This window comes from Balaenoptera borealis (assembly GCF_965194805.1).
Source record: "Balaenoptera borealis genome assembly, chromosome: 15".
Taxonomy (NCBI): domain Eukaryota; kingdom Metazoa; phylum Chordata; class Mammalia; order Artiodactyla; family Balaenopteridae; genus Balaenoptera; species Balaenoptera borealis.
Window position 1 is genome coordinate 11,361,741 of NC_138871.1, and position 12,169 is coordinate 11,373,909.

General features: G+C 47.2%; 1 protein-coding gene across 2 annotated transcripts in view; it reads left to right on the forward strand.

The window, feature by feature from the left end:
* Nucleotides 1–565: 565 nt before the first annotated feature.
* The window catches only part of MERTK (MER proto-oncogene, tyrosine kinase), a 115,520-nt gene continuing 103,916 nt past the window's right edge, over nt 566–12,169 (forward strand). The window contains exon 1 of one of the 2 annotated variants that reach the window (XM_082357827.1): nt 566–807. In XM_082357827.1, coding sequence (XP_082213953.1) covers nt 747–807 — 61 coding nt within the window. In that variant the 5' untranslated portion in view covers nt 566–746. The remainder of the gene's footprint in view (nt 808–12,169) is intronic. The other variant, XM_082357826.1, reaches the window with a different exon arrangement.

A 12,169-nucleotide genomic window follows, 5' to 3' on the forward strand; every position in this document is an offset into this window, starting at 1 on the left:
GGCGGTGAGCTCCTCGACGCCGAGGCTGGTCTCACCCCTTTGGCCGGGTACCCAGGGGGCGCTCGGCCGGGAGCGGATGGATGCGGCGCTCAGCAGGGAGCGCCGCCACGGTGGCCTTGGTCTCTGGGAGCGTTGCGGCCTGGGTTTTGTGTCCGCAGAGCCGAGACTGCGGGACCACCGCAGTCCCCAGGCTGCAGGCGCCTTGTCTTACGTCTGGTGGCCGCCTCGGGCGCCCGCCGCTCACCCCGCCCAACCCAATCTCCTCCCTCTGTCCCTCCCACCTGCACGTGTTGGACGTCGAGACAGCCCAGAGCCAGGGCCCCTTTCTCCTCCCCACCTCCGGCCGCCCCTCCCCTTTATGGTCCCCACCTCCCTCCCCTCTGTTCAGCCCCCGCCCCCCCATCCCGGTCTGCCCAGGCTCGACCCGAGGCCCGCCTCGGCCCGCCTCTCCCCGCCCCTCCGGTCCAGCCCCGTCCCTTCCTCCCCCTCCGCGGCTCTCCTCTCCCGGCCTCCTTCCCGCCCCCTCCCCTCCCCGACTGGCTCGGTCCGCTCGGACTCGGCCCGCGTCCCGCCCCCTCCAGCCCTCGGCGCCACCCGCAGCGGCTCGGCTCCGCCACTTCGGCGCTGGCTCCCGGGGCCGCCGGGACTGGGCTGCTTCGCGGGCGCGCTTGGCCGGCGACGCTGCAGGTTCTGGACGTCCATCTGTCCGTCGGTCCGCAGAGAATTTCCAGTTCCGCGGCCCCGGGATGGGGCGGGCCCTGCTGCCGCTCCTGCCGTGGCTCTTCCTCCCCGCGCTGTTGAGGGGAGGTGAGTGCAAGGGGCCGGGGGCCGGGGGCCGGGGGCCGGGGGCCGGGCGCGGGGGGCCGGGAGCTCGCCGACTCGGGCGCACCCAGCAGCTGGCAAGTTTGCAGACACCTCCTCCCACCCGGCCGGGTGCTGAGGCGCAGGGGCTCCCACCCACGCACTGTCCCGGCACCCAGGCTGGGTCGTGGGCGCGCGTCGCAGGGGAGCCGGGGAGGGGTGGGCACCGAGGGCTCCCCTTAACCTCCAGGAGGGAAACAGAGCTCGGCCGGGCGCGCTGCAAGTCCTGAAATTTTCGGCAGAGGGGAATGCGCCGAAAACTCTTCCCTGGACATGGTTGCGTGGTTGGACTCTGGCTCTGGCGGGAGTTCTGGGAGCCGCAGACCCCATCACCCCCCGAGTGACCGGAGACCAGCAGGCTGCGGGAGCTGGGGTCGCAGTCCCGGTGCTAAGATCCACCAAGGCCAGAGTGCGACCGGGAGGGACTGTCGTCCGGCTGCTCCCCCCGGGCCCTCATGGGCAACATTAGCAGGGACACCCTGGGAGCGTGGGGACCCCGGGAAAAGGGGGAGCATTCTTTTCACCCCTGTTACTGCTGAACAGAATCTGACGTGCTTGGTCAGCGTCTAGGTTTATCTCGACTCTGCCAGTCATTCCAGTGTAAGTACTTTTACCCATGCAGTACTGGATGGGTAAGTGGTGGCAAGGGAGGGCAGGTCCCATTCTGCATCAGCAGCTTGTTTGGAGGGTAAGTGATTAACGGGTTAGAAGTTTAGTCGCTGATGCATTGCTTAAGGAAGCTGGAAGAAATTTAACCAGGCTTTATACTGAATAAACACATCTCAGGCATGTTTCCTTAACTAAAAGGTTTAGCTTTCACCTATTATAGTCAAAGATGTTTTTTAAGAGTACCTGGAAAGTTCAATTTATAGTTAAACAGTTTACTTCAGATTTTTTCTCTGTGAAGTTTTCATTGGAAAGCTCAGTTGCTCAAATAAGAAATTCTTAAGCAGTGCACACATTAAATAACATACGCAATTTATAATTTGGGGCAACGTAGCAATTTGAAGCAAACATCCGAAACCTAAACCAAGCAAAGAATTAAAGCAACTCTGTTCTTTACCCCCAGCCCTCCACCAAACCCTCAAAAATTCCTCAGCATTTCTGCCAGATCCATTTTTCATAATCTGCTGCAAATCTGTTATATTTTGCTACTAGGGAAGGCTGGCCATTAACAGTAGTCTTGGACGTAGTGAATGTGGTGAAAATTATGGGAAAAGTAATAGAAACAGTAGTTCTGGTGGAAGACATTTTTTAAATGGAGTGTTTTTCTGATTTTTTTTAAAAAGCTGTAATAAAAAACCTTTTGTAGCCAGTAATCAGTTTAGGCAGATAATCATAAAAGGTCTGTTAAAATCCACCCAGCTGGAAGAATGAAAAGTTTCTCCAGTGTTTCTTTTCCTACCTTTTGCTTTTCATCTTGAATTTACCTGTGAGATGTCTGACAGTGTTACATTTTACTTTGTGAAAAGCTGGAAGAATGGGATTCTCCCTGGCCAAATTAGAGCAGAAGTAAGAGTGCTTTAGGAAGAGATTAGAAATGGAAATTGGACCCCTTGTCTAGTTTTACAATTTTTTTAAAAAATATTTTCTAATTTATTTATTTATGGCTGTGTTGGGTCTTTGTTTCTGTGCGAGGGCTTTCTCTAGTTGCGGCAAGTGGGGGCCACTCTTCATCGCGGTGCGCGGGCCTCTCACTATCACGGTCTCTCTTGTTGTGGAGCACAGGCTCCAGACGCGCAGGCTCAGTAGTTGTGGCTCACGGGCCTAGTTGCTCCGCGGCATGTGGGATCTTCCCAGACCAGGGCTCGAACCCGTGTCCCCTGCATTAGCAGGCAGATTCTCAACCACTGCACCACCAGGGAAGCCCTAGTTTTACGATTTTCATATTGCATGTTGTGGTTTCAAGTGGTTTGCTCACCAGGCAGCAGAGGGGAGAGAGAGACAGGGTGTGAATGTGTGTTTAGACTCTACACTGTAGAGGAATGGATAATTACGCATCACTTTAACCCTGGAATCCTCCCTACCCCTCACCCCCACCCCATACACACAAACACCCTCCCACAAAGACAAACACACACAGAACTGAAACTGCTGAACCAGGGGCGTTTCTGGGCTCACCAATCCTTCCTTTCTGTTCCATCTCTGATGGGGGTGCCAGTGAGCAACGAATCAGGCAAAGGGTAGCTCTAGAGGGCCCAGGAGAAGCTAGAGGTCAAGAAATACAGAAGTGGATAAAAGCGAAGGCATTGCAAGGACCTAGCCGTTGATGAAGCCATGCTTGCCCCTAAACTCAGCCCTTAGAACTAATTGGGCTTTTAAAACTCTTCAGTGTTAGCGTTTCTCTCCCAAACTGAAGCTGTCACCACATTACAATATATTGTCAACATTTTCCCAGAAAGAACTTTAAGATGTCTAGTTGCTTATGGGCTTTGTATCAATGGACTCAAATGCTTTGTGGAAGTAAGCAGGGCACATTTCAAAAATAAGTAATTTTTCAAAACTTACTCTGATCCACTTCCTTAAAGTTAGGGTTAGGGTTTTTCAAATTGAGAATAATTATTTTTTCAGTCTTATTTTTAGAAATAATTTCCAGGTTATTCTAGGAGCAGGGCCAGTGGGTTGCCAGTCAGAGCTGGTTACCAACAGGTTGCATCTTTAGGTGCCGGTGAATTGGGAACATGCCGCCAGGTAGAGAGGCTGAGGCCGGACCTTGGTTTAAATGGGTTCCCCGGCCTGGAAATGAACACATGCAGACCCTCCGCTTCCCACATAATGGCCAGAATGAGACTTTGAAGATGGATCGGGCTGGGTTGTCCCCTTGTCTGACATCCTCCAGTGGCCTCCCTTCTTTACCAGAGTTGGCAAGGACTCAGGGGCCTCCCTCTCCCTTTTTGACTCATTTCCAGTTACTCCCCCCTTGTGGCTGGAGCGGCACGTCTCCGGCGCTTTTGCTGTGGATGTTCCCTTTGGCTGGAATCTTTTCCCCAAGATCTCTGCACACTGGCTCTTGCTAGTCGTTTGGGTCTCAGCTCAGATGTTCTCCCAGAGAGGCCTTCCTTCACTGCCACTGCTGCCAAAGTTATACACACGCACTCCATGAAGTAACACTACTGCCACCTGATGGGTTCCTCTTTACTTTCCGAGCATGATGTTCATTTCAGGTGCTCAGTATCTGCGGATGGTATCAAAGACCCAGGCCTCTGCAGGTCTCACCGTGTGTTCCTCCCGCTTCTCTCTTCCTACTGGCTTTTCCAGAAACAAGTGCTGCAGCTCCCATGACCTTGTGCTTGGGGCTTGGTTGCTAGAAAACAATCTTTCATTTCACTGTGATGCCAAAGTGATTTCCTTACTAGAAATGTTAGGGTAGATTTTTGGACTATATTAAGGCCAATAGAGCAAGATTAAAGTGTTTTATAGTCTCTTAAGGATCCCAACTTTAAAAAAAAGTCAAAAGCTAATTTTTCATGTTAAAGACACAGTTTTAACAGCTCCTTGCCCAGGGCAAATTGCCCGATTCCCAGGTCATTGGGGTCCCGAGTGCCTTGACTCTGGCCTGTTGTTACTAGTTTAATCTTAAACCAAAGCACATGGCTCTGGTTGGGATGCATCTCAGCAGGAAGTTAATCATTATAAAACCTGAAAAAAGCGGGTTCACCCTGTGTGTTTCTAGGGCTTGGACTGAAAATTAACAGGGGCTGCAGCTCACGGGCTGAGTGGCCAGCGGGCTGGGCTTCCTGTCCTGCCTAGCTGGCCTCTGGGGAGCCCTGGGGCAGTGACTAACTCTCAGGACCTCAGTTTCCTCACCGGTCCTGTGGGACTCTTTGTTATTTATGGAAGGATGAATGAGCCAATGTCACATGGTAAATGCTTCAAAACTGTTAGCCATTATTACCCATGCTTCCTTTCCCTTCTCAACTCAAATTTTGCGGTAATTGTTTTTCTTAAACAAAAGGTATTGGGGGAAAAGTTTCTTCTTTTCTCACTGAAATATGCCCTAAATTGCAACTTGAAATATGAGGGCGGACCTGTGGGCCATCCCCCACTGTTCAGAGCACTCTGGTGGAGGGGCTGAAGGTGTCCATCCCGGAACGCTGAAGTCCTTGCTCTGTGGGACTGTCTCCTAGTAGTTCTGCTAGCAAAACCCACGCTTGTCGCCTCAGATGAGGCAGGGCCTGTCCTGACCACTCCCCTCCTCACCCCCCCATCACCCTCACTTGTTGAATTCAGACTTAACTTAGTCCAGGAATCGCTTCCTGTCATGTGCCTCTCAGGAAGGTATAAAAATGAAGTCCAATTCCTGCTCAGCTTTTCCCACATCACTCTACGCTAAAGTGGGTGTGGTTTTGTTTTGGTTTCGTAATTTTTTGGGGGGTTGTTTGAGTGTAAACATCCAGATAATTCCTTTCCTTTTTTCCAGCTAAAACTAGGTTCGCCAAATGCAGTCTTCCAGCTGCAATGGCTAGAGAATGAGGCTTTGTTTCTTCCATGACGTTCTGTGTCTGAGTGGGTGTGTGCAGGTAGTCTTGTAGCAGATAGACCAGACAGGGAGGCCCAGGTGCACTCCTGGCTTCCAGATGCTTCCTGTTTGGTAACAGGTGTAAGCGAGCCCCCAGGTACCCTGGGAAAGGCCCAGACTCCTCTGCATCCCACATTCTGGGCATTTGCTAACCCCTGACCCAGAGGTAACTTGTTCCCTATCTTGTTCCTTGTTCCAGCCCTGCTGCCTCCAGCTAAAATGCTGAAAATGCAGCCTGGCAGGAGGATCCTGCAGCCCGTCTTTGGAGAGCAAGAATACCAAGAGTACCTACCAACCCAGCACTTTCTCCTTCCTGGGCCTTGCTTTTCTTTGTCTGAAGCGTGGCTATTGAAGTGTATGGAAGATTTTTAACCACAGTGAGGGCCCAGGTCGTCCCCAGTTTTGTGAGGCCTGGAAGCCTGGCCCCTCCAGCACCTGGAGCAGCTGGGCAACCCTCCCTTCTTGGTTGCCTTGCCGTTCCCACTCTGTCTGGGCCTCTGCCAGCCAGCAGGATCCAGTAGGCCTGGCCTAGCTGCCACATCCAGGTCACCTCCTTAGGTCCTGGTGTTTTAAAGTGAGGGAAAGATAGTATGTCTTCAAGAGTTTGTTGAGAAACCTGCACTCCATTCTAAACCATTTTGTTTCATCCTTTTGTCCATTTCATCCACTGTTAGTGCTTCTCTCACTTAATGATAAAATGGATTTTCCACGAGTCTTGGGGGTGGCAGGGGTGGGGGAAGGAGCAGGGCAGAGGGGAGAGGGAGAAAAAGAGAGAGAGGAGACAGATGTTGACTTTATGTTTGGACCAATATCATATATGAGAAGTTTTACACCGAAAGCTAAGCATGTTTGAGAGACTTACGCTTGGAGAAAAACCATTGCATTTCATAATAGCAATGCATAGATATTTGTGGCACCAAATTTTATGCTTGTATGTTTCTGCTTGTCTGCAGTCATTAACGGTGTCTTCTGGATTTTTCCCAGTCGATCCCTTCGAAGGTGTTGTCTAGCTTATGGGAGCCAGCCAAGGGCCCAGCGGGATCTGATCATCATGGGGTTAGAGCTCTGCCCCAGCTCACTCGGGGAGGGGGCCCATCCTCACAATTTAGGTCTCAGGCTGGCGCTCGACAATCAGGCAAACACTGTCTGACAGATCCCTTTTCTTTGTAGTCTGCTTTTTGGGGCACGGGGTGGGGTTGGGTGCTCTAGCTACCACGGCATTCAGGGCCAGTAGACGCCTGAGCTCTGGTCCTGCCTCTCCTTGGACATACAAAGGAAAGCCTTGTTTACTTTGGAGACGAGATTGTTTTACTATTGTTAAGCCGTGGGGCTTTTTAAAGCTACTAATAGAAGACCGACTTCATTATCGTTTTAGAAAATGATCTTTTTACCAGTAAGGACAGGCTGTCTTCATGTAGGATATTAGAACATAGACTCAAACTTGCTGAAAGTACTTTTCTGTCCCTGCGCTACTTAGTGAATGCACAGCGAAGTGATGAATATTCATGGGCTCCCAAGGGTGGCCTCTCTTTGGAGGCCCGTTTTCCACTCGCCGCAGTTCAGGGCAGGCTGCCTCCACGCAGGAAGTGAAAGCAGCCTGTAAGCCTTTTTCCAACTCTGGCACACGATTCGAAGATTGGTGGATGAAAACAACGTTCTTTGAAAGTTTGGGGACAAAGAAAAAAAGAAGCTCTTAGATTTAGCATGAGATCTAAAGCATTAGGTTAAAAAAAAAAATAACCACTTTGAGAGTCTGAAGATGTTAAGTCCTCATCCCAGTTTCAACGTGCAGGGGCAGCTGGGGTGTGATGCTTCGCCTTTCTGAAACTCCACATCTCCGTTGATTAAACCCGCGTGGGGGGCGGGTTGCAGATAGGTGCTTCTGGGGCCCCTGGTGGGCAAAAAATGGATTGCATCTGAAGGAGACAAGTGGGCTGGGATGTTTTCTCATCGTGAGGTTCAGACATGGTGCCTTCCATGAGTGTGACGCCGCCAGACCCCAGCCCTGCGCCTGACGCTGGCAAAAGGAGTGCAGGCATCAGCCCAGAAGTGGGGCCAGTGGCAGCGCGGGGTATCTCTTAAAAATGAGTCATACCAGTGGCTTCTTTACTGTGGGAAGTTGCCCTTCCCTGCTGCCTGGGCTGTGTCCCCATGAAGGACCCCCTCCAGCTCTATCTGGAGCAATAGAATAGTCTGGAAACACTGAGGTGTATTTCTGAGGATACTGGACCTGCCCAAACAAATGACAATATGTTAGGTCACAAATTAAGTCTCAATACATTTAAAAGGACTTAAATCATATAAAGTGTGTTTTCTGAACACGTGGAATGAAGTTAAAAATTAACAATGGAAGAAATTTAAGAAATCACAAACGTAGAAATTGAACAACACTACTAAATAATGAATGGGTCAAAGAAGAAATCACAAAGAAAGTTAGAAAATATTCTGAGGTGAATGAAAATGAGAACACAGCAAAACTTATGGACTTATGGGATGCATCTAATGCAGTGCTAAGAGGGAAATTTATAGCTGTAAACACTGATATTGAAAAAGAAGATAGCTCTCAAATCAATAACCTAAACTTCCACCATAAGAAACTAGAAAAAGAAGAATCAACTAAACCCAAAGCAAGCAGAAGGAAGTAAATAATAAAAACTAGAGAGGAAATAAGTGAGATATCACTTTATACACATTAGGATGGGAATAACAACAACAACAACAGCAACAAAAGGCCAATAACATGTTGGCAAGGATTTGGAGAAATTGAAACGTTCATATACTGTCGTTGGGAGTGTAAAAGGGAGCGGCCTCTTTGGAAACAGTTTGGCAGTTTCTTAAAAGGTTAAACATGAAGTTACTATATGGCCCAGCAATTCCACTCTTAGGTGGATATCCAAGACAAATAAAAAATGTATATTCACACATACAAAAACAAACAACAAAAAAAGTCTAATTATTCAATATTATGATATAATTTAATATTTAGTAATTTAGAACTATTTTATAAAATAAATTGTAGAATGTAAAGCTCCAAAGCATTTTGGCTGCAAGGACAAGGAGAAAGTCAACTAGGAAGCATTTTCAAAATACAGAAGCCCAGGTCCCACCCAGGACCTATGGACTCAATCTTTGGGGTGTGACCCTGTCCTGCGTGGGTCCAGGCCGTTGTGTGCCACATCTCTTGTTACACTCCATGGATCCAGTGTGTCTGATTCTTGAGGAGGGGTGCAGAGCCTCACACCACTCCCTGGACCCGTCCCCCCAGGGGCATGTATCAGAACCTGGCCACTGAAGGTAAGAATAAAATAGTTATGTTTATCCAGGGAAGACAGCAAGTCTTGGACTAGGGTGAGAACTGTGAGGCTGGATGATTCCTCAAGCCAAGTGCTCTTACTGAGACAGGAAGCGGGCAGGGCACACAACCTTTAAAAGAATGACATAGCCCTGGAGGACATGACATAAACTGGTTAGAACCAACCAGGTCCAAGATGGCAGGCGAGTCGACTTCCACTAGACTTTGAGCCTCATTATACACTCATGGTAATACATCAGCCAAATGACACACCCACAGGAGCCATGACAGTTCCCAGGTCAACCATAAAAGGTCAAAAAATGGGCAGTGACCCAATTCCTGGAAATCTGCACCTTCCCCAAAATAGTTGCAATAATCCTCCCACTCATTAGCCTATGAAATTACCCACCCCTGTAAAAACCAGCAACCCCCATACCCTAGCACCTCTTGCCTTCTGAGATGGCCCACACTCTGTCTATGGAGTGCATTTCTCCCCGAATAAACCTTCTTTCACTTTACTATCGCTCACTTGAATTCTTTCCTGCGTGAAGCCAAGAACCCACACTTGGCGGCCCATCCCAGGGACTCGCCTGAGACCATCCTCTTGTGCCCCACTCTTTTTCCTGCAACATTATGATTTTGGGACCTACGGGTGGAAGAAGGATTCAGTGAGGGATCCCATCATTCTTATCAGGTGAAGAAAGGCCTATCTTTCTCTTTTTACCATTACATTTTCTTTTTCTTACCTACTCTTTTATTTACATACTCAAATCTTGTGATGAAATATTTAGGATACACAAAAGAATATACAGGAATAAAACTCACCTCTGTACTCACCACTCAGCATCAGAAATCAGACATGAGCAGTACAGTTGAAGCCCCCCACTGCTCCCCTCTCTAGTCTCATCCCCTTGCTCCCCTCCCCCTGGACAAAAGCACTACCCCCTCCCCGCCATTCGGTGTTTTAATTCCCACTCATCTCTCTATCCTTTGATCACGCATAATTATATTGGTAACACTGTAGTGTTACCATGTCCTTGGGGTTTACATTTGTTTGCACGTTACAGAAAACCTCGCTTCAGCGGCTCCACCAAAGGGGACATCAACTGGGAGTCCTACCATTCAGTTCAGTTTTGACACGAACTACCTAGAGTGAGCAGAGACTCCACAGGTTAAGGGCTCAATCCCGTAAGACTGCCTGCCCCCCCAGCGCCCACTTCAGACACCAGCTCAAATGGAGAGTCCAGGCTGCCCACACTTCTGCCCAGCTGGCTATAAATTCAGAATTCTCATGGCCTCCTCTCCCCCTCAGCTTTGATACTTCGCTAGAATGATTCACAGCACTTAGAAAAACGCTATACTTACGATTACTGTTTCATTATAAATGATACAACTCAGGAACAGCCAAATGGAAGAGACACATAGGGCAAGATAATGTGGGAAGGGGCTCAGGGCTTCCATGCCCCCTCCGGTGTACCGCCCTCCCAGCTCATCACCAACTCAGAAGCTCCTCAAACCTTGTTGTTTAAGCCTTTTATGTGGGATTTTATTACACAAGCATGATTGTTTAAATCATTAGCCATTGGTGATTAAACTCGATTTCCACTATTAGAGACGTATTTGACCCCACAGGCATCCGGGATGAGCCACTTTTCTGTCACCGTATTTTGAAATTCATCCTCATTAAACTTAATAAATCCCCACTTCTTGGGGATGTGGATTTTCTGGTGGCCAGGGAACTTGAACTTGGCCCTGCGCAGGGCATCAATCACGTGCTCCTTGTTCTGCAACTTGATGTGGATGGACATTATGACCTGGCCAGTGTGGACACTGGCCACTGTGCCCTGGGGCTTTCCAAAGGCACCGTGCATACCTGTCTGGAGCCTAGATTGGGTTTAGCATGCCAAACATGAATGTCCACAGCAAAGGGCTGTCTCCAGGGTCCCTTAGAGCAGCCCATACAGGCAACAGGCTGCATGTACTTCCGAGGAGGCTGCTGTTTGCAGCCACTGCACACTGGGCTCCCGTGGGGAAGAGAGCATGGTGGGCTTAGTTGGCTGCAAACATAGTATTTAATTATTATACTTTTGATGTCTTCAGAGTCTATAGTGATATTCCCTGTTTCATTCCTGATATTAGTAATTTTTGTCTTCTTTTTTTCTTTGTCAGTCTTGCTAGAGATTTATCAATTTTATTGATCTTTTCAAACAACCAGCTCTTTGTTTCATTGATTTGCTCTGTTGCTTTTCTTTTTTCAGTGCATTTCCTATATTTATTTTCTTCCTTCTGCTTGTTTTGGGTTTGCTTTGCTCTTCTTTCTCTATGTTATGAGATTAGACTACTAAAGAAGATTTCCCCTCAAAACTGTGTCAACTGTGTGCCATATATTTTGATACATTGTAATTTCATTTTCATTCAGTTCAATGTATTTTTTTTTAAATTTCCCTTGAGACTTCACCTTTGATCCATAGATTATTTAGACATTTAGTTTGCAAGTATTTGGAAAATTTCTTGTTACCTTCTGTTATTAATTTATAATTATTTCCATTGTAATCAGAGAGTATAAACTGTATGATTTTTAGTTCTTTTAAATTCGTTGAGATTTGCTTTATGGCTCAAGATAATGGTTTTTCTTGGTTTATATCGTCATTTGGAAAGAATGTGTATTCTGCTGTTGTTGGGTGGAATGTTCTATAAATGTAGTCTAGATTCTTTTCATTGGCAATCTCATCAAGTTCTTCTTTATCCTTGCTTATTTTGTGCCTAGTCCTTTGATTGATTGTTGAAAGAGAGTTGTTGGAAGTCTCCAATTATAACTGTTGATTTGTTTATGTCTCCTTTCAGTTCTGTCGGTTTTTGCTTCACATATTTTGAAGCTCTTTGCTTTAGTGCATACTCATTTAAGACTGCTATGTCTTCTTGATAGATTGACTCTTATCATTACATAATGTGTCTTACTGTCTCTGATAATTTTCTTTGTTTCGAAATCTACTTTATCTGATGTTAATGTAGGCATCCTGGTTTTCTTTTGGTTAATGGTTGCATGATGTCTTTTTTCTTTTTGTTCAACTTGCCTATATCATTATATTTGGAGTGAATTTTTTATAAATGGCAGATAGTTGGGTCATGTTTTCTAATCTACCCTGCCATTATCTGTCTTTTAATGGAAATATTTATGTCATTTACATTTAATGTAATTTGTGGTCTATTAGGTGTTGATGTTTTACCAGTTCAAGTGAATTATAGAATCTCTACCTTCTTCTAAGTCCCTTTACCTCCCCCATTTAAAGCATAATTATCTTAAATATTTCCTCTTTATATATAAAGTCACATCAGACCATGTTACAGTTTTTCTTCAACCATCAGACATAGTTTAGAAAAATCAAGAGGAGGAAGAAATTCTATTGTATTGGCCAGTATTTTTGCTTTCTGTGTTTTTTCCTCCCTCCTGATGATTTAGGTTTTCTTTTTTTATTGTTTCCTTTCTGTTTAGAGAA